A 27,734-nucleotide genomic window follows, 5' to 3' on the forward strand; every position below is an offset into this window, starting at 1 on the left:
GCTTTGATAATAACTAGAAATATTTCACAGGTTTTAATAAATATCTTGTCATGATTTTTGCCCTGTTAATTATCACGTGATAAGATCACCAATTACAATATCAACTTATATGACTTTGGCACTGTGCCAAACCAATGACGCGTTAATCAGCACGAGCAGCCTGGAATCAACTCTGAGTCTCCATTGGTACTTCTCACCTATCCCTGCCGATTTAAGTCCAGAACACAATCTCAGCTTTCATTGTATGAATCATGTAATTCAGATATAAGCAGTTTATATACAAACAAATCAGATGCATCATACGATAAAACAGAAAATAATAATTATACAAGATCAAACCAAAAAGGGGCTGTGAGTGTGAGAGGCTGTAACAATTAAATTGGGAATAACTTAAGTATAGTAATTCATGTAATAGTAGTCAATGGATCAAATTAAAGCTTATGATAAGTATATATAATCTAGTCACTTAACAGTTAGACAATAACAATTCATAAACAATTCCTAGCAGTTACCATTCATTTATTCTTCGTTAAGATTTAACATATCAACAGCCAGTTTTCATCTATGTTTAGTTGTTTTTAAATGCCTGTAAAAACAAGTTAAAATGAATTAGATATTTAAAGATTACTTTTTGGTTATCTGCAAAAATACAGTTTTAGAATATTGCATGATTATTGTTATTAAACAGAAGTTCATTGAGCATATATGAACATATGCAACTTTATTAACGTTTCATTTTTCATATTCCCAAAAGCAAACAACCGAAATTCAAAACTACCTCTTCACCGGTCAATCCAACCTCTTTAACAATAACTAATGAAAGATCTTCAGCTGAAATCAGTTTAACACCAAGTGAATCAGTAAAAACAGAACATAAAAATAATACATGTCAATGGACCAAGATTAGTAAACCATATAAAAATATCTCTCTTTCTCCAATTTCATCAATTTCACAATATAATGAAGATAAAAATTCACCAGTAGAAAAACAAATGGACAAGAACAAATTTAAAACTGATATAACTGAACAAACATTATATTCAGATAATAAATCCAGAAGTTCTAAATTATTAATAAGTGAAAAATCAGATGATTTAACAGAAACAAACACAGACACTAGGCGAATACCTGGACGTCTTAGATCAAGTCTTCGTCATGCTGTTACATTAAGTCCATGTCGTCGTAAACCAGATGTAACTTTAGAACAATGTAATAGTCCATATCTTCAACCAAGTCCATTAGCTTTAAGTTCAGGATTTGTATCAGCTGGATCAATTGTGAATGCAGTCGAAGAGTGTACTGAAAAAATGAATAAAGATGGATTTGCAGAAACTTCACCAAAAGTAAAAACTGTTCCTCCACCAGTTGGTGTTCATGTGAGTTACTTTTAAAATGTATAAAAAATAAAATTTTGAAATTCAAGAACTCAAGTACCACTTAGTATATTTTTAAGTCACTAAGCAGTTCATAGTTTTTCACAGCAAACATTTTTTATTGTCATCTATTGAGTTACAATTAAACCACAATAGTTTTCTTTATTAGTGTCGAAATGATACACAAACGATTGAGTTTATCTTTTACTACTATCTAGCTGGCAAAAATCATTTTTATTAGCGATTTAGTCATATTTACATTTAAAACATGGGTTCGACTTCTCAACTTCGAACTTATTTACTTACTCCTGTTACTCCCAATGGAGCATAGGCTGCCGACCAGCATTCTCCAACCCAATCTGTCCCACCCGGCCTTCCTTTCTGGTTCTATCCAATTTTTGTTCGTTCTTCCCATGTCTGTCTCCATTTCTCGGGATAATGTGTTCTTTGGTCTTTCTCTCCTTCTTTGGCCTTGAGGATTCCATGTGAGGGCTTGCATTGTGACGTAGTTGGGTGCTTTCCTCAAAGTGTGTCCTATCCACTAAATAATGAAAATTCACGGCTTACAAATTCTTTCTTTAATCACGAACATTTCAATGACAATACTTTCAAGTTGACTTATGTATGTTATTAAATGAATCTGTGATAAGCAATAAGAACTCTTATATACATTAAAGGTGATGTTTACTATACTTAAGTTATCAAATTGTATGACTAAGTCTTAGTAATATTGCTGTGAATGCAACATACACAGTAACAACTTCTTAAGCATCACAACGTATTCTCCATAAATGTGTTCTAGTGAAAATAACTATCTTACCAAATGTGAGCATTAATTAATCATCGGGTTAGTAACTAATATTATGGTTGTCTAATCATTTTTCGTTCTGATCAAAATCCTATCAATCAAGTTCAAATACACCCACCAATCTATAGGACTTGACATTATGTGCAATATATTTTGATGTGGATTTTCAGTAGTCATAGTCTCATTGAATAAGAAAAAGAAAATTCAACGAAGAAAATTTTTTTTCGACGAAATCATTTACTTAAGCTGTACATTCGTATATATAGTTATATGTGGAAAATATATGTCTATAGAAGGATAGAAACAATTGCATCACAAAAATGGATTCGAGACTAAATAACAAATGAGGTTACGTACTAATCAAGGAGTAAAGAAGAAAATAATGTATGGACCAGATAATAGTTCAATTGACAGATATGAAGAAAAAACGACAAACGTAAATGTCATAATCATATTGGGTTTTGTTACGATTCATGTTAACTTTACGTGTAGATAAATTAAATCTAAATTATACCATTTTCTTCATAAAGATTGTGATATATATTTATTCAAAGTACAAAACGTCTGCTAAGTTATGAAAATTGTCCACTGAATATGGCAGAAATCAGAGTAAAACTCATTCAATCGTTATGTAATTAGAATTAGTTAATAAGTAATCCTGGAACTAAATTTCTTGCTAGTTGGTACTCATCAAGTAGCTATATCTGTTGTCTCGAAAACAGTAATACTCTCTATATGATTCAAACCCGAATTATTCATCTTGGCAGTTTGAGTTATTATCACTGAGGTATTCGAACATGTAAAATTGTTCATCTTGAAGATCTTACCTAACATTTCTGTTGTTTTTTTTTGTGTGTAAATGTCTCTTAGAATAATCTCTTCATAACAAAACATTACCTTTTCATTGATAACCACACTAAACAACAAATAGTAAAAACAAAAACTTGATTCATATTAAATCTCATTAATTAATCCAAATAAATTATTAAAGTCATAATTATTTGTTGCATTATTTCAATAGTTAAGATCGTAAATCAATTGAAGGTAGACCACCATGGAAAACCCGGAAGCACTAGACGACCGTTTTCTATGGCAGTCTACCTTCAATTAACTCATGATCTCAACTATTGAGATTACTATAATATCTACAAAAACCCTTTCTGATATTATTACATTCTATGTAAATGATTTCATTTTTAAGGGTATTTCATTTAAAGTAGACATCCATGAGTCAAGTAGAAGAATCCAACTTCGTTTTATTTCATTTTACAAAAAAAGCTTAATACAATGTATACATAATGAATGAATAGATTTAATTATTTCAAGCAAAGAATACAAAACTAGTATGTATAATACTTAAGTTACACGATCTCGCTAGGTGAGTTCCTGGATGCTCACTGCTGAGGAGTCCCACAGTAGGACGAAACGGCCATCCAATGCTTCCAGGTTTTCATTGGTGGTCTAGCTTGAACTGACTCATGGTCTCAACTATTAAGATTACTAGAATATCCACAAAATCCCTTCTGATACTAAACAACTTTCATTTTGATTTATTTCAAATTGACAATGATTTCATTATGAACAAAGAAAACTCATGTAATTAACCTAAAATACGGGCGTTGATTAAAGCAAAGATGGATGATAGCTAGCAATGGAATCCAAAATGCACGTTTCACCCTATTTGGGACTCGTCAGTTGGAGGTACTTTCATCTTAGAGTTGTTGTTCACTCTGGTACTCAAATCATCCATCTTTGCTTATAAAGTTTGTGACTTTAGACAATATCGAGGCAATCTGTACAGGATGCATATATGCTAGTAACAGACTGATACGATGATACAAGCAAACAATACGAAATATAAATAATAATTACATGGTAATATTGTAAATTATATTCGTAATTTCTTTTGAATTACTAGTCTGGGAAAAAAAAGTTTTATGTTATATGCTAGAAGTAATAAGTAGACGATTAGTGTAATAATTGGAAGTATATAAAATTGTGGATGGTTACTAAATGGTTACTTTTCACAAGAACTATTAACAACAACTAACATTAACTTTACTGGGATAAAGTTTACATTATGATAGTAATGTTGTTTTCAGATTTAAAATGACTATAAACAACCATTTTTCAATAATAAGGGTAACCTTATTGAACGTGATAATATCATCTTCTTCACAAGCTATAAAACAGTTTGACTTTATTTCAGTGGATAATCACTACAAACAATTCAGCTAATTGAAATTAGAAATACCACTTATAATTTGAAAATATTCAATTTTTTAAACTATTATTCTTGTATATAAATCAATCGGCACTTTGGCAGTTAAAAAGTATGCATTAGATAACAAGGGTGTAAATTGATCTTGAAATATATACAGTTAAATTGCCTTTTGAAATATGCTTGTCAGCTAGAGAAACAAAGCAAACCACAAATCACTTAATCTCCTACTTACGCCTATTACTTCCAATGGAACATAGGCCGCCGACCAGCATTCTCCAACACACTCTGTCCCACTCTGCCTTCCTTTCCAGTCCTGTCCAATTTTTGTTCATTTTTCTCATGTCTGTCTCCATTTCTCGACGTAATGTGTTCTTTAGTCTTTCTCTCATCCTCCTTTGCCCTTGAAGGATTCCATGTGCAGGCTTGTCTTGTGACGCAATTGGGTGCTTTCCTCAATATGCGTCCTATCCACTTCCAGCGCTTCTTCCTCATTTCTTCCTCCGCTGGGATCTGGTTTGTTCTCCCCATAGTAGGTTGTTGCTGATAGTGTCTGATCAGCGGATCCGAAGTATTTTGCGTAGACAACTGTTAGTAAACACCTGTATCTTCTGGATGATGATGGTTTTCGTAGTTCTCCAGGTTTCCGCTCCATACAGTAGAACTGTCTTGACATTTGTATTGAAAATTCTGACCTTGGTGTTGGTTGGCAGTTGTTTTGAGTTCCATATGTTCCTCAGTTGTAAGTATGCTGCTCCTGCTTTGACGATCCGCGCTTTCATATCTGCATCAGATCAACCGTGTTCATCAATGAACTCCGCCAGGAGTCCCTCTGGGGGCTACTGCCGGTCCCAAGCCCGGATAAAGGAGGAGGGTTGGGCATGGGGTTAGCGTCCCCATCCCGTAGAAAACTAACTCGCTAAAAATACGGTAACAAGAAAAAATTATTCAAACCTTTTAAACTATCTCACAATAGGCCCAGTTAAACTTTAATTTTATAAATTCTTTCTTTCAGGATTATCCTATTGTTACCAATCTAGAAAAAGATTTAAACACAATTGACAGTTTAATTAATGATACTTTAAATATTCATATCAATGATATTAATCCACAAACAAAATTAAATCAATCTGAATTATCTAATAATTCTACACAAAAATCAAATGAACAACAACAACAACAATCTAAATTTAATAAATTATTACCATTACAAACATTACCACCATGTAAATTATTACTTGGTCGTGTAGCATCAAATGAAGATATTTGTATTGAAACTGAAACACCATTTTCATTTAATATAGCTGCAACTGATAAAGAAATTTGTATAACACGAGTAGCTTCAGTTGAAGATTTAAAATGTCAACAACAACAACAACAATATGATCAATTAAAAGGTAACACTAATAATAAATCAATAAAGAAAAATCATAAACGTATACCCATTAGTTTAAGATTAACCTTTGGTTCTGAATCAAAACTTAATAAATCTATATTAAATTCTAATGAGAATGATCATTTAATGATTAAAAATTATCGTTCAATGTATTATGTTGATATACCACAAGGTATTAGAACAAATGAATTAAAACGTAAAACAAATCAATTAAAAAATATAAATAATCATAATAAACAAAATATAATACGTTATAGTTTACCATGTATTACATATTGTGAAGAATTACCAAAACCAATTTCATTATTACCACCATTAGTTATAGATAAGAATCGATGATTCTTTATATGAAATACCATTTTTCTATATCATTCTAATGATAAACTTATAAATAAATGATCTTTATTCATCGATGGATGATAACAACAACAACAACAACAGCAACAATGACCGCAACAACAACAACAACAACAAAATGTTATACTAATAATGAAATTTTTTTTTTTCATTGAATTCTATTGATGATGTAATCATGGTTGATTAGATGATAGTAACTGGCGTAATAAATATGAAATATTGATTTTCGAATGTAATTATTATTGCATTCAAAAAACCAACAACAAAAATAGGAAAAGATAACCTATTACTGCTTATTGATACATAATTAAATAAGTCATACTTGTTGTATAAAGTATTTGAAAGTATATTACTTTCTTTTTTTTAAAGAAAAAAGAGAAAAGAAAATCAACAACCAATAATTGATTTGTTTGAAACGATTCAATATTTAGCATGAATGAATGTACTACTAATTAAAAACCTTGTCACCCGTTTCCTTTTTGTTTTTTTTTTTTTTAAATCTTTGCTACTTCAGATTTTACTTAAATTCAGATGAACTAAAATGAATTAAATTTTAAGTGCTAAATCAAAAAAAGTACCATATAATTTCCTTTTATTATTATAAATATATGTGTTGCCAAGTAAACGAGTGATCTTTTCTAATCGGATGTATGGAACTTGATTCTTGATTTGTGTTGTTCATTGGATAATTTCATAAATAAGGCATGTGTTTTTTTCTTTCCGTCACATATATTTAAGAAATAAACTTCGTTATGGATAATAGATTGTTATAAATATTGATACTGTGTGTTATAACTGTGACCGCTGATTAGAGAGCAGTGACTTATCGATCAGAGCAATGACACGTAAAACCGTATGATCGGTCTAGAGTTCTGATTGGCCCTGCTTCCTGTTTAACCCAGCCAGTTAAGTTCAGAACACAAGTCTCAGCCTCTGAGATATGAATCATTATATTTCAAACATACTCTGTTTATATACCAATCAAGCAGACTACATCGTACCATAAAATAGAAAATGGCAAGTGAAATAAATATTGACCAATAGGAAAATGATCCCATCTCAAGTCCAAGGATAGCATTAGACTTAACAGAATAATTTTCGGGATATTCTTCTGAATATCCCAACACTGTGTTTAGTGATTACTAGAATGTTTAAGCGTTTAAATGCTAGAAATTACGATGAAACTTACTATATTAGAGTTATAATAAGTAATTAATTGTTGATAATACATGAAGGAATATTGTATGTTTGTTTACGAATATGTTGTTGAAAACTCGAAATGATATTAACAATGGCTAAGTAATTAAAAAGGAAATGCTTCTGAAAGTTAAGTTGGTTGTTAAAAATTGAGATTATCTGTGCTTCATATGATGGGAAACAATTCGATGAGGTATCTGAGTATAGGATAACAATTTATTCATATTGGTATCAAATCCTTAGCCTTCTGTGTAACTTTGGTTTACGTAAGTCAGTTTTTATGCATAATCCGACCAGTTCGTAGACAAAATATGTAACGAGAAAAGGATTATATAACTGTCATATGTTGTATGGTGAATTTGTATCAGAGTAACCTTTTGTGAATGAGATATTCAGTGCACTTCTTAGGTTGAGTTTCTGGATAACTACATTTTTCTCCGATAATAAGGATTATTAAGTGGAGGTCACAAAGAAGACCAGATACTAACTATAAATCACCTGAATATCGATTCTTTATCTCCTCAACACACTCTGGAATTTCAGTTGTAAATGGTTAGTGAGGTGTTGCGATTTTTCCTGAATGAGATAAATAGACTAATAGAATACTACTGGGTCTCTCTTCATCGTTCAACTCCCTAGAATGTTTAGAACTTTATTTTTTCGCACTAAATTAGTATTTCAGGAAACATGTCGGATGTAGCTTCATTATATATTGATAGCCTATCAAATGTATTTTCGAACCTCCTCGCTTCTGACTTCTGATTTCACTGGGTGGGCACGATTCAATTACAGAAGGTGTTACTGACTAAAGTGTTGTCAAACTACAAATACATGTGGCATCTTCAATGAGTAATTCACACTATGATGAACCGATCTGATAATATGTTAGCCGTTCGTCAGATGGAATGTATGCATTGTTGGAGTTATTCCATGCAGGTGTAGTGGTTAAAAATCTCGAAAATAAGTAGCTTTTTAAGTCTTTGTTGATGATACTGACTTTACTAGTTTCAGTGGATATATCTACAAATGAAGGTGCTCAGTTAAGCAAAGACAGTAAATCACGTTTGGATTCGCAGTACTGAATATCTCCTACGAAGAATAACTAGCTCAGATTCCAAACACTATGATATCTCAACTAATGATTCAACTACATCCTGGCGTCCCACCATCCATGACGTCTGATTTGACTGGATTTGCAACCAGGGCCTTAAAAAAGGTTAATGACAGTAGCGTTTTTAATGCCTGTGTCTGCGAGCCCTCTTCACATTTATAAATATCTAATTTACGGAAACCGACTAGATCTCATTAGCCAATTGATAAGCAGGTATCCTAAAATTCATTTGAAAATAGGTGTGAAGTAACGATATATCTTTATAGTTTGTATGATTTTGCTAATAGAGAGGTAAACATACAGTGGTAGACATACAAAGGTTAGGAGCGGTATGCAGTCAAAAAAATTAAATCTTAGTTATGTAGAATCATGAGCTACCACTCACTTAAAAGTGACTGAGGGATTCGGATTTCCTAAAGAATTAAATTGCAAGTGGCCCAAAAGGCAAGATGAACCACTACGATGACCATGATTTTGCATTCAGTGAACCCTATTGTTATAAATCTCTCTCTCTTACGGTAATGACCCAGCTATTCCTATTGCTTAGTATTCTCGGACACCGATTCACTCGACAAGTCCCCAAATCAAAACACGGTTGAACAGGAAGAGATTATATTCCAAATAACAAGGTTAGATGGAAGTCAGAAGCAAGTCAGAAGCCAGTAGGAAGCACAATAGAGAAAACGTCAGTATATTTATAGTTTTTACATGAGAAGATTCTAGAGTATTCTCCAACTATCGACTAGTGCTGATTGGATAAGAATTAGCCAATCAGAGTGCACCAAAGCAATCATGCATTGAGCATGTTTTAATCCAGCCTATGTCCCGCTAACACCTATATCCCAAGTTAAATAATTTACCCTGAGTCGCTTTATGGCAGCAAACACAAGTTTGTCCTCAAAAAGAGAAATGTGAGCAGTGTTTAAACTTCAACTGAGCACTTAACACCTCATATTTACAAAACTTTCATTACTTACTGAGCTATTCATCTTGGAAAATGTTGTTGTCAGGGTAAGTAATGATCGAGATATGTCACAGAAAGTCAAGCCAATAATGAAAACGGTTATTTATCTTCTAAAAATTGTTACAGAATACATGCCACTTTATGGTTGTGAGCAGGTTGATACAAATTGATAGGTATTCACAATAAAATGCACATTAAAGCTTTATTTAAGGGGAAAAAAAGTGAACTCTCAAGCTTTCACTTTAGACGAAGTCGATGTAGTAATTGCTGACAAAAAGTGTAATAAAGACCATAGAATGCCAAATGAAGTGATTCTATTGGTAGTTACTCACACTTCGATAAAAGACAGATTTAGCAAGCATAAAACTATCTCTGGTAGACAACAAACGCAGAAATACTAAGGACGTAACATGAACAAACTAATAAGTATCTTTCGGTGTGGAAAATAAAACATACTTAAAATAAACGTTGTGTAAACAGTTCGAAAGTTAAAACAAACAACCTGCTTATTGGAGTCATATCGCTGATCCTCAGATGTCTTTTAGACCCGAAAAAATTTGGCAGATATTGGTGTTTTATTGAGGAAAAAGCGCTAGGAGAACCTGGCAGTAGTAAAAATAAAGTATGGTCAAGATACTGACTCAGAGTTTGGTCCCTTGTAGTAGCATCGTGCCATAACCACACAATCCTCAAAGCTGAACACGAGACAACTCGGAAAACAGATATTCAATATGTAACGCGGAGAGATACCTAACGATGGAGAAGGCGGGAAGAATGTATTAAATAAATTGGAGTTGATCAGATGGTATGGCTCGGCCTTGCAAGCATGGTCCCTACTGAATGTTACCTTATATCTTCTATTCATATTAAATATATTGTCCTTTCTCTAGCCCAAGCTTGTTCTCCATCATGTATTGGTAATTGCTATGACACAGTGAGTTGGTGTAGAAGATGGTATGACTTCCACGTAAGATCTTATAGATTAGGCAGTTATATCATGACAAATCTACAATTTTAGGATTAGGTCTATTATTAGAGCAGTTTTAATATCATAATAGACCATAATTCTACACCCTAATCCCTTCGGCATAAACCTGCTATAACACATGATTTACTTGCCAACTTAAGCATATTAAGGTTCATAGATATGAAGATATCTGCTAGTGGGACTTCACATTACGATTGTAGATTATATCCGGTCACGGCTCAGCATTTCGCCCGCTTACTTACACCTGTTACCCCTCGTGAAGGAGCTTAGGCCTCTCACTAGGATTCTGCGACCAAATATGTCCTGGAAAATACTTTCCAGTTGTTTCCAGTTCTTATTATTCAATTCTCATATCTGTTTCCAACTCCCAAGCAATGTGTTTCTTAGTCTTCTTGTTTTCCTTTTGCCCTGAGGACATTAAGCTAGGGTTTGCATTGTGACGCAGTTTGGTTATCTTCGCATTGCATTTCCTATCCACCTCAAGCGTCTTTTCCAAATTTCTTTTTTAATTACAAACTGGTTTGTTCTTTCCAACAGTTGGTTATTGCTGGTGACATCCGGCCGTCGGATAATGAGTATCTTGCGCAGATAATTGCTGATAAATACCCTAACATTTTGATGATTGTCGTAGCTATCCAAGTTTCAGCTCCGTACAATAGAACTTTGAATGGGCGCAAAGTTTGAAGGTTGTAAATTTTTACGTGGTTCTTAGTTTTATCTGTCTATAGTTTTTCATTGGGATGTTAACAGTATTCATTAGCGGAGGATACTATATCCTGACAATGTTTTCATTTATTTGACGATTCATCTTTGCACTCAACTTCATACCTTTAGCCAGTTAGATCTCACGGTACTCTCCTTTTTCCTTGATTAACGTACATGTATTTCCTCTTAAAAAATATTGGGTTCAATCTTACCTTCAAACAATCATTTGCCATGTTAAGTTCTAACGATAGCCGTTTATCTAATACAGACCTTACTCATATTTACACCTCTTCAAATTACATCAAAGCCATCTAAAAAATATAATTTGCTTTGATGCCTACAGTGTTACGGGAGAACTGTAAACATTTGGCTGATTTAAACCTTTTTATTATTGGATTGGTATTTGGGAGTTTTTGCTCCGGGAACCTACAAAATTGAAGGTTTGTTTCGTAAATGTTATAATTATTGTTGTTAGAACGACATTTGGGTCGACTATTTGTAACTTGCGAACAAAATTTGGTATCTAAATTGGAGTATGGTTCTATTGTTAATTTGAGTTCGTAAATTGCAAATAGATCGACATACCGTACTTCAATAACGGGAACGAGCAAAAACTTGGACGTGACATAAAGTTATTCAATTATCGGTTCTGTGCTCATACTTTGAATTTGTCTGGATATTTTGGGTTCAATTTCCTCGTTCTATTGGTCGATTTCGTTTGGATTAATTCAGATTTGTTTTGGTAATCGATTCTTTGGAACAAGGAATACGATGGAAACGTGGAGGAAAAGGCCGAAGGAAAATGACGAAATGGATGGTAAAATTTCCAAAGCTGTTTGTGGTATGTCTGATGTTGATGATGATAAATGTGATGTTAGCATTAATAGTATGTCCTCTAATCAGCTTAGTACTTCTAGATTAAGGTTAGGTAACGCATTACTAAGGATGAAGAATTTAGAAAAGAGACTTGAATTAGGACGGCAGCTTAAGATGTTAGATCTCCAAGAAGAAATTGATATGGCTGAATTAGAATGTAAGTTCATAGAGGACGATAACCAACTGCGCGTAGACAAATGTGGGATAAATGCTAAGGTGAAAAGGTATTTGGATTGTGATAATGGATGTAATAATCATTCAAGGAAGGTATTTAACATCTCAAAGAGTGATTGGGTTGATGAGTTAAAGGATACATTACATACTATGGTTAATAATATGGTTTTGCCCAAGATTGATATGATGTATTTTGATGGACAACCGAGTCAGCACCACCGTTTTATTAGTCAGTTTACTAGCGTTATCGAGAGTAAACTGTCCGATAAGGGCCAATTATTGTCGTATTTGTTATACTATTGTATAGGAAAGGCCAGGATGGCTATTGAAGCTTGCATTCCATCGCTAAATAAATTTTGTATGATCTGTTTGGTAAGGAACACCTTGTTGCTCGCCATCTGATTACTGAGTTACTTAACAACAAATCTGTTGAAGGATCAGCCGATGGCTTAACTGACTTTGCATTTAAGCTACGTAATGTGTGCATAACATTGAAGGAAATGGGGTATATGTCTGATGTGAATTCTGAGGCTAATTTGGAAATAATTGTGTCATGCTTACCCCTAGAATTACAGACTAATTGGGTGGAAGTTGCCGATAAGATCATGATGACCGGGAGGGAGCCGGTCTTTGAAGAATTTGTGATCTTTGTAGAAGAAAGAGCCAGGATTGCTCGAACACGTTTTGGTAGATTGGTACATTGTAACTCAAAGTTCAGTAAAAGTAATTATGAAGGCAAAGTTGATAATATAGTTGATAATGTAGTTAAGCTGGAACCAAGCAACTAATTCACGGCTCTCAGTTGCGAAATTTGCTTTCGTGATCACAAAGATACACATTGTATAAAGTTATTGGAAATGAATGTTGCAGAAAGGAGACAGGAAGTGAGAAGACGTGGTCTATATTACCTGTGTTTAAGGAAGGGTCACATATCCAAGTCATGCAACTCGGATATCAAGTGTGACGTTGGTAATTGCAAGGTTCTGCATAATTCGTCGCTACATATTGGTGGTATTAATAATCGTGTAGTGAACCTAGTTAAGGATTGGAACTCGTCGATGGTTTGTTTGGATACCATTCCGGTCAGGCTGTATGTCCGAAGGGAACTTTAGAAACTTACGTCCTTCTTGATAGTGATCCAGATACTTCTCTTGTATGTGAAGAGATAATTAATCAGTTGGGTCTCAAAGGTAAGTAGACTTCGATAAAAGTGACGAGTGTGAATGGAACCACTACTTGTGAATGTCTGAAAGTAAATTTAGAGATATTTTCATTAGATGGACAGGGTTACGTGAAGATCAACAAGGCTGACACGATTGGGAAGTTTTCGATCGATTATGTCGAACCTTTAACCGAGGAACAGCTGCGATCGTGGGAGCATTTGAAAGACACTACCCTTCCGACGTTTCAAAGTAATCTGGTAGGAGTGTTGATTGGGTGTGACACTCCAGACGCACATTGGGTTCTGGAACAACGTCTGGGAGACCGGGAACATCCGTCTGGTGTGAGTACGCCTTTCGGTTGAATGGTTCTAGGTCCCAAGGAGACTTATAGGTCCGTAACTCCAGTACAGCGTTGTCATTCTCATGATGTTTCACTGGACCTAGAAAGATTATATAGTTATGAGTTCGAGGGGGAGACCATATTGGTAAACATGGTTCACTTGAATCAAAGGTTTGTGTAACAGTGGAACTAAACGACCAAATGTATTCGGAAGAATCGCTTAATAAACGGCAATACAATGTTAGTGCTGATGGGTCTCGTAATAAATCTCACTGAAAGGTGGTGGACAATTCATCTGTATTTACAAAGGATCTGATGTTTATATTGAATTTACATGACAACACTATCAAGCAGTGGTTCATACGACCCAATTTGTGGCAAATGATCATGAGAAAAAGGCTTTATGTCCTGCAGACTCAAATAGCTGTTTTTGTGTGAATATGCAATTGTGCCTGGAGTCATGTGTTATGGTAATACATTTTCTAAAAGAACTAGAAGAGTCTAACAATGTTATGATCTGGAACCAGAATAAGCAGTTCGCGGTCAATAAAGGAATTAATGGCCTGATACTTTATATGAGTTTACATACTCATGTTTACGTTACCCTATATGAACGTCTATGGAGGATGGAGCATTTTGTTAAGTGGTTGGTACCGTGGTTGTTTATGCTGGCACAAATATTTTGGAGACGCTTGTCTGAGGAATATGTTCTCCTGTGGCAGCGTAGGCACAAATGGACTCAACCTGAGAGGAACATAGAGAGTAACATGGCGACGGTACGTACTGGTTTCTTAGAGAAAGACAAATGGTTGTTAGGTCTGTTAAGAAAAGTGATATCTGATAATGATAGATTAAGACCGATGGAGTTGAGGACAAACCAAGGAATCTTAGTAAGAGATATTGGAAAACTGCGTCTACAAATTGTAGATGATAGGTAGCTACTTGGTTGCCTAGGCGTACTGGCGTAGGTCATAGGGATCACGAGATTATTGGTATATTGAATGTTTGCTAGAGCTTGGTGTTTAAACAAGTCTATGTCGCTGAAGCATGTAAATGCTATTAAAGCTTGTTAACGAACCATCAAAGCTAGTTAGTTAATATAGACGACCAGTTTTTACTACCGATTGAGCTAGTATGTTATGAAAACTAATCAATATAACATTACGATAATACATGTGAGCATTGCTCAGAGAACTATTAGAATACTGGGTTAACATAAATATAAAATCGATCGAGAAAGTTAAAGTGCAAATAAGGATTATTAGTAATAGGTTGCGTTTCTTTAGTCGGGCTTACCAACGTAGAATCATGGTCTACCATGATATTAGTACTGCTCTAATAATAGACCTAATCCTAAAATTGTAGATTTGTCATGATATAACTGCCTAATCTATAAGATCTTACGTGGAAGTCATACCATCTTCTACACCAACTCACTGTGTCATAGCAATTACCAATACATGATGGAGAACAAGCTTGGGCTAGAGAAAGGACAATATATTTAATATGAATAGAAGATATAAGGTAACATTCAGTAGGGACCATGCTTGCAAGGCCGAGCCATACCATCCGATCAACTCCAATTTATTTAATACATTCTTCCCGCCTTCTCCATCGTTAGGTATCTCTCCGCGTTACATATTGAATATCTGTTTTCCGAGTTGTCTCGTGTTCAGCTTTGAGGATTGTGTGGTTATGGTCCAGTGCCGCTACACTCCTGCTTTTCCTCTTCTACCAAACAAATACTCGCCCAACCTGTTAATCAGCTCTCGGTCTGTACGGGGCAGAGATTCACCCACTTTGAAACAACCTCTCACTTACTTTGATAAGGGGAAGTTGGCTATCCCCTGATGTCACAGACTCAAATGGACAAACAGACACTTATGATCTCTTCCACTACGATCGAGTCACTAGTAAGGATGGTGGTTGCCTTATATATGCATCTAAAAATATAACGATAGAAATCCATGGCAAATGGTCTTCGGCAAATTACTTGATTCGGTATAGCTTACTATCAGTCAGTCAATTAGCTACAACGTAGGACCAGGCACATATATGCATTGGTACAGGAAGAAAGAATTAGTATGTAGAAAGAAAGATATGAAGCGATTTTAATCTCATAGTTTAAATAGAAGACAGTGAGTGCATACAGCCTCATACCTCTAACAGCACTCAAGACCACTGCATAGCTTACTGTATACTCTCATGAATGTAAAATACTAGCTGGATATATACATCGAACTCCTAATAATCCTAGTAAAACTCACACTACTATAAGTGAGTCATTTACCAAGGCTACCTCCCTTGATTTTACCGACAAAATTATTTGTGGTGATTTAAACCTTTCCAGCACACTACTATTCCCTCCATAACTGCCTTTGAAACAACCCTCTATATCAAGCGAAACACCTGGTATACGCTGCGAAACTAAAAAGGATGTATTGTATATCAAAATACCGGTGCTCTACACCAAATATACTCTGTATTTTTAGAAGTGAAACGTCAAAACTAAAAAGTACTAACAAGTAGGGGGACTTGGTGAGATTATAATCAAATCCAAACACCGAAACCTATGTTGCCTCCTTCAAAAGAAAACCTAGATCGCAAAATTCCCTTCATAGTGTACGACGGTGTGACGTATAATGACCAAATTGTTATATGTGAACTTGTAAAATCATGGTCTAGTTCGCTATTTGTACTGCTATAATAAACCTAATCCTAAAATTGTAAATTTCTCATGATGTGGAAGTCACATCACTACCTACTCTGACTCGTCTTATCGTATCAATCATCAATATAATATTCAGGGTTTCTAAAGAACACACTTAGGCCGGAGATAGAACAGTATGTTTATTATGAATAAGAGATAGGTTACACAGGAATAACCATGTTTGCAAAGATGATCCACACAAACCGAGTTGTTTAATTAATGTTCCCGCGTTCTAAATCATCGACCTTCTCTTCGAGTTACACGATGAAAGCGAATCAGTAACGGTATTGATCCTAACCACACAATCCTCAAAGCTGAACATGAGATAACTGAGCAAATAGATATTCAACAGCTAACACAGAAAGAAGGCGAACAATGGTGAACGAGGGAATATTCATTCAATTCAGTCAAATGGTATGTCTCAGCCTCTCAGACGTGGTCATTCTGTATAATATGTCTTCATTCGCCTTAAATACATTATTTCATCTTCAGCCTAAATGTGTTCTTCAGAAGCAATAAGTATCATATTGCCGACTGTCACGACGACTAAGTTTGGCAATGATGTGACTTCCACGTAAGATCTTATGGTTAAGTTTTCAAATCATGACAAATCTAAAATTTTAGGATTAGGTCTATTAGCGGAACAGTACTGGCAACGAACTTAGACCACAGTTCTACAAATCTCCGTAATTATATGTTCAGCTTCAAGGATCGTGTGGTTAGGAACCAGTACCACTGTAACAGCTTAGGTTGATTAGTTAAGAGTTCACCTCAACACAGCTAAGCATATGTCAAAACAGTATAGTTCAAGCATTCATTCACTTCCTTATTTTATATAGGCGTTATATTTCCTATTATCTTATATTGAATGTTGAAAGGCTTTGTTTGTCTGAACAGATAATCCCATGCTCCAATGTGACTGCGCGAAGATCTAAATAATGACCTAATCACTACTTGTCTGGTTTTTTCTGTCAATAGCACGAGGGTTACGTAGAGGGACGAAACTGGTGGGCCCGACGTGATATTGATAGAAGAAACCAGTACGGGTGTATTGTCTTTCATTTCCAATTATTTCATTTATACAACAATCCCACTTCCAAAGTATACTATAAGCGAACCAATATTGTAAATTGTAGATCATGTTTGTAAAAATGGTGTATCTGTTCTGAAAGAAATATATACATATATTATATTAAAACTTCGGATATTTATGTTCCGTCCGTTCCCATCCACTGTTTTAGATGGCTCTCGTTAGTATTGCCGTAGGCTGACCCAACACTGTAATCGGGGGTCTTATAGAAATGGGTAGGCAATCCCTGCCAACCTCGGCGTTCACTCCGTTCGTTGACAATGAACTTCTCTTTTCTTCTGACAAGCACTCCTGTAAATAGTCTCTGTAATTGGAATCCCTCTCGCAGTTTACTGCAGATAAACGACACATTTCTAGAGGAAAGCAATGTAATTGAAAGGTATCGATTTTCTTAAACTCACCCAGTTTAAAAAAGAAGACATCTAGCTTCAACATGAGTTGTCTTTGACATCAGACAGATCAAACAGCTAGAAATAGGAGAGGGAACTTTATTCTGTGACACACCTACAGACAGAGATAGTTCAATCATTCCCAAACAAGTAAGCAAGATAAAATGCATTCGGCCCAAATAGACATCAAGTGTTATTCTCAACTATCATTTCACTAATACAGTGTCATTAGATAGCCGGTGGTCCTTGGTACTAGACAGACAGTTTAGGTGAACTGATCCATGCTCGTACTAGATCAATTAAACTGTGTTGTGGTTCGATCTCAGGGAAGAATCTCTCCGTTTTTACCATTATGCCAAATCTACTGACAAATTTAATTAGCCCCCATCCAATGAAAGGGCATTCTAGACAACATATAATTTCTTCTGACCTTTGTACTGATTGTGAAAACGGGTTAAATACGTTGTGTTCAGTGAAATTTTACATTTACTGAAACATACAAACCGACTCACATAGCATTCTGAACGTCCAACAAATGCTTTCTTTTTGTCATCCAAGTTAGTAGAACGAGTTGACTTAACTGACTATCTAGAGGGAGAGAAGCATGTTATATTAAGTCGTGTTGTGATCAGATCATGATTTTCGAGTGAAAGCTTCTAATCAGGTGTACACACAAAAAGTGATAAGAGCATAAACTTCGAATGCTATAGTCCACCTCAGTGGTAAGAATCGTAGTTCGGTTGGCCTGTGGTAATTCTTTCAGTATGTTTTCAAGTGAATACTCAGGCTCATAAAACTATCTATTTTTATGAAGTTTCGTGACCTGGTTTCTATACTTTAGTGATCCAACAGTCATTGTGTAGTAAAGCGAATGTTCAAAGAATGAGTATTAACTTCAACACCTATTTTCAATTTACAGTTTGTCAACAGAAATAAAATTCTTGCAGTTTTTTTATTAAAAAAGACGAATAAAGTGTGTTTATGCAATTAAAAAGAATGACAAGTTACTTTATTTGCATAACCTTCAGGTTAGTCAAGGTATTCCTGTATGGCGGTCTCTGTTGGCTACTGTCCAAAACGTAAGATGCTTGATGCTGATTCTTTGTTTGAGAGGCTGGTATGAATTATTCATCTGATACTAACACATACTTTTGTTAGCTCCGTGAGGCTGCCAATTTAGTTCCAAAGATGAGTACTCCAAAACTAACTTACGCTCTAAAAGTGACGTCCTCACTTCAACAAAAAATAACAGATACAGTTGCATCAAGGTAACTAGTTTGAGTTTTTACATGCTTGTATAAAGGCTACCACAAGAAAAGTCTACGGAACAGCCTGGAGATTCCAATCGACAACAGATTCATTTGGATTCGATGTTATCTCAAGGAGGATTTCCGGAAGCCACACTTATTACCTCTGACTCTGACCAGGTTGGTTGAATGTTGTGTTTACTCTGATGCTCTAAACGGTGATTAGTATGCATATATTTTACTAAATCACTTCACCACCTACAAATTTATCCGTAGTCACCATAATTGGTGGTTTTCGACTTAAACCTAAGGCTAACACTTAATACTAATGTACTAAACTCATATTTGACATCTTAGCCTAAGTGGTTAGTACAAACACCTGACTTACATGACTACACATTCTTTTCTCTTTAGAAATTGAGGACAGTTTCCTCGTTAGCATGTAGTGAGTTAATTTATAATATAACGTCAGTTTTTGAGTAACGTTTTTGTGTTATGTAGATCGTTAATAATTACTCGATAGTATTCCCGTAGCATTCTATTGCAACTAAACTGTTATTCTTAATAATTTTCTAGGTTCATAACATTGTTACCTGTCTATTAATCCAGTTTGAGTTAAAGTAGAAAATAACAAAGATTCATCTCAGTTTGTTGGTCATTGCTATCGTTAAAATAGTCTTATGTAGATTCCACAAGTTGAATGGAGTAGCATGTTTCTACATGATTTAAAGCAATCAGTCAGTTACAAGCAAGCTAAGACTTGACATGTGAGAGTTTAGAACCAAGAGAATGTTACCTTGAGTCATTTCACTTTGTGTACCTTCATACTGTAAATATCCTACTCAGCGACGGTTTGGGGACTCGAGCTGAGTATTCATTTCATTTAACCTGATAATAACCTCAAACTGCCAAAACCTCGCTGAAATTGAGACCGAGTGTAATATCATCCCTAGCAAGTTGGATGCATTGACTGGGATTATTGCTTCACCTTTTTTCAGGATGTGAAATGTTTCACAAAATGCGTCAGGTTACGTGGTTTCATTTCTAACCTGAAGAAAAAAATACAAATTAAATGTAGTAAGATGACTCAACAACGTCGTAAGTCAATAAGGGATAACAAATAAAGTTAATGAACTAATAAAGCTCTTTCTGGTCAAGGCTTGACGAAGGTTTACGCAATAGAACTTTGCGTTAATACAAACCTAGTCTAAATTACTGTGTACGAGAAGCTGAAATAACATACCAGATATTGTCCAGAATTAAGGTCATTTAAATACTAAATGATGTTCATACAGTCATCTTTAAGCCGCTATTTGAGAGGCAGTGATTTTATCCGACTGTTCAAATGAAAGTGGGTGCAGAAAGACTCGAACTCTCTAAACCCAGAATATCATGCAACATATCAACTTGGCTTCACTGTAGTGCTATCCATATAGCATTATTTTCACTCTCAATATTTAGGCTGGTACTCTGTACATCAGTTTTACTAATTAGTCAGCTGCTTCAGTGACTTAGTTGACAACATTCTCTCTACTGCAAATACTGAAACTAGGACATAGATAAAAACTATGGGCTTGAATTTCACTCTTAGTTCCATCCACAACCTCTTTGATGCCCAAGTTCTTCAAACTCTTACATTTGTTATCAAACTTCAGTGTCAATCCTTTTACCACCAGAATATCTATATCCCTGATGTTTTAGAGTAAATTTTACGTGGAGTTAAATCTACCTAAATTGAGTTGCATGAGTCTGGAATTGCAGTACTAATAAAGTGTGATACGATCTCACTATGCGTTTTTAATATAGCAATACTAAATTATCAGCTTATAGTCAATTTCACTTGTCGGCAGATAGACAACATAAATCTTGGCGTAAACATCAATATATTGGAGTCATATTTTGCATAAACATTTGAAAATAATTTCAATCGTTGAAATCATGAGTCAATTAAGTCTTGACCACCATGGAAAACCTGGAAGCACTGGATGGTCGTTTCGTTCTAGTATGGGACTCCTCAGCAGTGCGCCCCGACGATCCCACCTCGCGAGGTTCGAACCAAGGACCTATGTCTCGCGCGCGAGCGCTTAACCATTAAACCACTGAGCCGGCATCCAACGGTGAAAATAAGCGATTAAAGGGAAAAATATCAGAGTAATGGCGCCACCAGTAGGAAGAAATAATAAAAGTAAAGAATCAACTTAAGAAACAGTAATTATGGTTATTTTCGTACTTAAGACTAGGTGATATCGTATTGTACATTTTTATTTGATCAAGTCATAGACAGGCATAAGTTTGACCAGACGATCTAAATGGAACAAAAGTAAATCTTGGTTACAAGAATAAACTATTTTTCCTCTCACTACCAGCTTATTTCTTAAACCCTACCTCCGTTTTAAATTTAATCATTCTCTGACTTTCCTACTTTTTGTCTTCGTTTTCCACCTCTTCTCGCAATCACTATCTAGAAAAAATCGATTTACAATTGAGTTTTTTTGTGCTCATCGTGTTCTAAGTTCGTTGGTATATCATCGACCATCTTTTGGTTCGGCAAAAGCTACTATTATCCATTGTTCCCAACAGCCTTTATTGTTATTCTTATTACAAGCTGAAAATCAAGTCCCACAGTAAAAGTTTTCATTCCACTGTACCATATTAATTGTTCCTTCGTTAAAGTCTCGACATTTGCATCGTTCTGTTGTAATTTCTCCACGCTCAAACATTTACCTGCCCTCACATGAACATGGTCATAGTCCAGACTTGTGCTCTAGATTTTGTACAACAGTGCTAATAATGAGTGCCTCTAAAGTAAATATTGGATTATGGTGTCTGATCAATAAATCACTTCCACTCTGCATTAGTGGCAGTTATAGCATATTTATTGTAGTTCTTCAAGGCAGCAAAACCTAATGGCCTGGTCCCATAAGTACTAAGGGATGGCACTAAAGTACAGAAATCAGCATTAGTCTCCAGAACTTGATCTAAATAGTTAGTTATTTTATTTTTTAAGAAACAATCACAATTTTGTTGTGATATATTTCATGTGTTCCATATAATCCTCAAGTCTGTGGTTATTCAATACCAAATTGAAGCTTCAAAACAACCCGAATCTATGTGGTTCAGTAGACTTTCAACTCTGAGATGGTATTAACGACTAAATTTGTGTTCTTGTTCCTGATCGTCCTAAGAGCTTGATAAAGATACAAATAACTTAGTATTCACGCCACATACAGAGCATCATCATTTGGGATGAATTACAGGTATTCAATTACGTGTATTCATAGTCTGTTGGTTGTGTTTTCACCAAAAGGTGCCAGTCTACCAGTTGATTAATAGTGATGTTAAGAGCAGAGAGACAATTAGGACAAGCCAGTCTATATGATTATGAACTTCACCTACTGAATTGCTTATGTTTAAAACATGACGTCAAGATTCAGTTATCCTGGAATGTTCAAACCTGCTGAGTGGGATCCTCAAGATAATGGAAACCATTAATTAGAACCTCTTTCTAATAGAACACAAAATTACATGCGTCATCAGTTTACTATATTTATTTATTTGAGCAAATAAATGTTCATACAAAGGGGCATCGAATACATATGCGCCACACAAGTAAATTGATTTGTGTGTGGGCTGTGGTACTTCTCGGGTGTCCAGACCAAAGCAGGTGGTTTTCTTAGGGAGCCACATCTGGAGCCTTCGGCCTAAAGGTCTGATCCACAAGGCAGTGAAACAACGTAAGGATATGCAGTCCCATGGTTGCCGGTGACCAACGATTGGTTCATACGCCATTTGTTCCCTCAGGATACTGGAGCCCAAGTGCACCATTGGTTTGGAATCAGGGTTTTCCAACTCTCCTGGGTAAATCCTCCGTGTCCACCAACCCGGTTAATGTGCCGGACTTATGCTTTTCGTCCTCTCGCCACGAGAAGACAACGAATAGAACTTCCCTGTCAGTGGCTGTATACGCGTTGCCTAACGAAATCCATGTCCGAACCTGTTATATTTCTCGCTTACGGTTATAACTCAGCTATAACTATTGCTTAGTATTCTCGGACACCGATTCACTCGACAAGTCCCCAAATCAGAACACGGTTGAACAGGAAAGAGATTATATTCCAAATAACAAGGTTAGATGGAAGTAAGAAGCACAATAGGGAAAACGTTAGTATATTTATAGTTTTTCACATGAGATTTCTAGAGTGTTCACTAAGTATTGACTAACACTGATTGGACAAGAATTAGCCAATCAGCGTGCACCAGAGCAATCGTGCATTGAGCGTACTTTAATCCAGTCTATGTCCCTCTAACAGAACCCATTCTATTTTAAATTGGGTGGCCAGACAGTATCTCTAGTTGTCACAGGAACAAGTATAATTCAAAACCGATCGTACAAACCTACACTGAATAAAGTTATCAAGATGGGAAATAGGCTATTGTAAGTATACTTAATCTGTTGTCAGCGTCTGTTTACATATTATTTACGGTTACTTACAGAAGTCTGAAACACGAGATGTTGAAGAAACGTATGTAGTTCATAATGAGGATGTTCCTGTTGTAGTCTCGAAGCTAAATACTACAACATAAGTTTAAGTCTTAGCAAAATCTGAGCTATCTTGCCTTCTCTCTCATTGGTGTAATTTATTTATTTATTTATTTGAACACATAAATATTGGTACGAGATGGCACCAAATCATTGGTGTAAACGTAATTTCGAGGTTTCTAGGTGTTAATAAAAGTTTTGCAAATGAAATTAGCTATTGCTTATCAAAATTCAAGTAGACATATTTCTCTTTCTGATCCATCACACCATCATATCTTCCAACCAATTGCAGTAATTTATCCGAGGTTTTGATGCATATAACATTTTGTGTGTTCTCGTAAAATCTAGCTAACTTGAGAAAAAGTGCGCCGTAGCTCTGTCTTCAATTTTTTATCTCCACGACTTTTTTTTGTTAACACGTATATATTTTCTATCTTCTATCTACAAAATGAAAATTGCTACTTAATTCATAAAATCATTTTAAAACAAGGGCTTTTGTCGTTTGAAGACTTTCCAAGTGTGGCGTTTGAATGAGTTTTATGATTAACATTCAGTACCATTCCCGGTCGTTTAGTAATATATGATGATAAAGATATCCCTCACATTTGTAGGCATATTTTCATGCACCTTCTCAATGTATGTAAATAACTTCAATGGTATACCTTGCTGCCATTCTTATTTCTGCTATGCTAGATTCGTCGTGCTGCTCTAAATCAATTGGATGGGAATTATGGAGGATTCACTATTTTTCCTCAACTTAATCATATAGGTTGGTTTATTGAACTTTTTTGTTTTCAAATAGGAATTTTGAACCAGCAGCGTTTAACATTATAGTTTTTATTATCTTGTAAGTGGTAATACAGATTATGTATTTCCCTCTTGTTTCTTTTACAGATAGGTAGGTAGCAATAAACAAGTTGGATTATTTTGTAACGACCCTGGTAGAATAACTAATGCTTAAATTTACTGTTATTTTCAATCAGTCAGTAACAATGTGGAACTTCGTACGTACGTACATCAATTCGAGTTACCATACCACATTAGCACAGAGATGCAGTTGCCGATTCAAATCCCGTAGTGGTAGAGGTAGTAAGAGTATGAGCAGTAATCGGGAAGATTAGGGTTTGCAGATGTTATTCAAAGAGTATAATCCAGTGAAATAAACTTGGAAAGAGGAAAAAAGGGACAAAGAATTCAGGAGATTATAATTTGGGAAAACACAAAGAGTGGATGCACCTGTTATTTTACATACAAGTTAAAACTCATTGTGACGGGACGATGGTGTTAGCAGTTAACAGGACTTATTTCAATCAGTAGGTTCTAAGTTCAACCTTTCGCCATCTACTTTTGTTTGCCCAGTCGGGTAGTATCACTAACCGTCGAACAGAGCAATGTAACTCACAAAAGCTAGTTCAGAAAACAAAACCAGGTCGGGAAATTAGGGCTGCAACCAAATTAGGACCATATTTGCTGAAGCGGTAGCTTAGTGGTTAAAACCTAATCTTCAGTCATTCACCCTGCTCTACCTACTTCGATTTAGGTGACTGGGCAGGATCCTTAGCTTTCACGCTTATAATGTGGTTCATGCTCATGTACCTAGTGTATAAGTCAATTAAAAAACTATGTTCGTTGTTTTAGGGGTGGTTTGAAAGAAACCTAGAGACGACCAAATCAAGGTATGACTACCTGCTTAGAGTTCGCGTGATAACCTCAATCATTGATCGGGGACTTTGGATGACATCGCGATTGTGCATTCACTTTTTGTTTCCCTTTCAATCCTGAATTCCAAGATCCCTTCGTAATTAAATACTCTTCTGTCTTTTCAAACTATCTACTCGATATTCAGTCGTTCTCATTATCTTTACCACTACATTATTTTGTTCTCCTTTGTATTCATGCTAATTTAGTAAGACAACTCGAGCCAAGCCACATTTGTGCCAGGCTCTACTTTATTGATAACTGAATAACCGATATAAAGGTGTTTTGTAAGTAATATTTTTGGCATTACTTTTGACCTAACAAGCTAGTATTAAAATCAGTGAATGTTTCGTCAAGTGATTTATTTACCCTAGTGAATTCACTATCACAGTAATCATCTATGAACTAAAATCTTCAAAATACACTGACTAAATATTTATAACAATTAATTGGGTTTTTAGATAATGAAATTATTAGTCGTATATTTATTTCTGCTCTCAGGCATTATGCTTCCAAGAAAGTTGCCACTCATAATGAAATTAACTTCCTATCCTCATCATCGCATCTATCACGATAAAATACAAATTGCGTTGAAATACATATCAGTCTATAATCATTGCAAAGATATCCAATAGTTATTATTTTGATAACCGTAAAGTCATTCGTAATTTCTTGTATTTTACCAATAACATTTGTTCAACACGAGTAATTCTATTTAGGCAAACAAAATGTAGTTTTTAATCATATTTAAGAGTGCATTGATCACATCTCCTTACTTGGATACCAGTGAAGTTTCTAGATTGAAATCGATAAGCAAGGTTACCAGATAGCGGTAATCAGTAAGTTTCCACCTGAACTAGGTAATTATATAATCTTTAGACTCACCAACTTATTTAATATACTAAATGTAGATTTATATTAAATTCACTTGGTATTGTTTGCTTATATCTTCCCATTGTTTAGAACTGCAATTGTTCAGTCTCTTGTTGGCATATGTGCATCCTATGCGGATTGCCTCGATATTGCCTTAAGTCACAAGCTTTATAAGCAAAGATGGCTATGAGGACTCAGTAGCTAAGTGGTTAACGCGATGGCGCTCGAAGCGAACAGTACTGGGTTCGAGTCCCGGAGTGAACATCAACTCTGAGATGCAGGTACATCCAGCTGGATTCCACTGCTAGTCACCATCCATCTTTGCTTATAGCCTATTGTTTGGTATAGAGCAGTTGTATTTATTATGTCTCGAAGAAAAGCATTCCAAACATCCTGGTATTGTTTGTCAGTGCTTTTAAAAGACTGCATTTTATCAGCGTCTTCACCAAACGGGACTATTTCATCTGCGCATTCTAAGTTCATAAGTGAACCTCCTGGTAGGAAATCAATACCCGAAAGTTCAGTCGACGAGAGCGTTATTTCCATCATCATGTCTATGATGAAGTTGAACAAAACTCGAGAAAGTGAACAGCCTTGGCGGACACCACTTGAGGTTGCAAAAGCAGATGACAGTTCACCATATGCTTTGACTCGACTTGCAGTGTTCAAGTAAAGAGCCTTCACAAGGTTTATTCACTTTTGAGGTTCACCTTTCAATAACAGACATTGCCACAGAACCTCTCGGTTTACAGATTCATATATTGCTTTGAAGTCAAGAAAGACCACCAACGTCGGACGCCGATAGTTAGTTAGGCGTGTGATAATTATCGAGGCTAGTATTTTAGATACTACATTAGTTAAAGTAATCCCTCCATGGTTGTCACAGGATGATTTTAACTCTCTCTTATATATTGGGACGATAAGTGATTGTGCCCAGTCAGATGAAATAACGTCTAACTCCCAGATCTTAGCTAAAATATTAGTCAACCTAGTCGCTAAAATTGGACCACCATCCTTAAAGACCTATGGAGCTAATCCATCTGGACCAGCTGCCCTTCCTCGTTTCAGATTAGCTATAGCCTTTTGAACTTCTGCTAGAGTTGGGGGACCTACTTCAATGTTCCATTCACACTGTCTGGGAATGGAGGGTAGTTTTGTAGTAGCTGAAGGCCAGCTGAACTGTTCTTTTAAATGTTCCACCCATCATTCTAAACGTCTGAACTGAGAGCAGATGAGGGTACCGTCTTTTTCCGAAATAGCCTGACTTACACTTGATTTATTAATTCCAGTTTCTGTTATTAGTCTGTAGAGCTGTCTTGTGTTCCCTATAGCCTCCGCCTTTTCCATCTTTAATTTTCGTTGCCCACCACTGCTCACGGTCGTTCCGTAGACTTTTGGTTAACCTAGATCTGATTTGTTTTCGTTCTTGATTGTGTTCAGAGCCTAATTGAATGAGTTTACGCGTATCTATCAGTATTAGACTTAGTAAAAATCCATCGGTTTTTATGATTCTT

The 27,734-nt window shown here is 35.4% G+C and overlaps 2 protein-coding genes across 2 annotated transcripts in view; both read left to right on the top strand.

The window, feature by feature from the left end:
• MS3_00010240 (uncharacterized protein) overlaps nucleotides 1–6,137 on the top strand; it is a gene marked incomplete at both ends in the record, with an annotated part of 48,393 nt that extends 42,256 nt beyond the window's left edge. Inside the window, 2 exons of the mRNA XM_051218598.1 lie at nucleotides 755–1,376; nucleotides 5,418–6,137. Coding sequence (XP_051075372.1) covers nucleotides 755–1,376; nucleotides 5,418–6,137 — 1,342 coding nt within the window. The remainder of the gene's footprint in view (nucleotides 1–754; nucleotides 1,377–5,417) is intronic.
• Nucleotides 6,138–18,283: 12,146 nt separating this feature from the next.
• Nucleotides 18,284–27,734, top strand: part of MS3_00002323 (uncharacterized protein) — a 32,695-nt gene continuing 23,244 nt past the window's right edge. Inside the window, exons 1-4 of the mRNA XM_051209898.1 lie at nucleotides 18,284–18,979; nucleotides 19,021–19,130; nucleotides 19,166–19,289; nucleotides 24,343–24,418. Of these exons, the coding sequence (XP_051075374.1) occupies nucleotides 18,911–18,979; nucleotides 19,021–19,130; nucleotides 19,166–19,289; nucleotides 24,343–24,418 (379 nt within the window). The 5' untranslated portion in view covers nucleotides 18,284–18,910. The remainder of the gene's footprint in view (nucleotides 18,980–19,020; nucleotides 19,131–19,165; nucleotides 19,290–24,342; nucleotides 24,419–27,734) is intronic.

The sequence above is a fragment of the Schistosoma haematobium genome, chromosome 1 (genome assembly GCF_000699445.3).
Source record: "Schistosoma haematobium chromosome 1, whole genome shotgun sequence".
NCBI classification, from domain to species: Eukaryota; Metazoa; Platyhelminthes; class Trematoda; order Strigeidida; family Schistosomatidae; genus Schistosoma; species Schistosoma haematobium.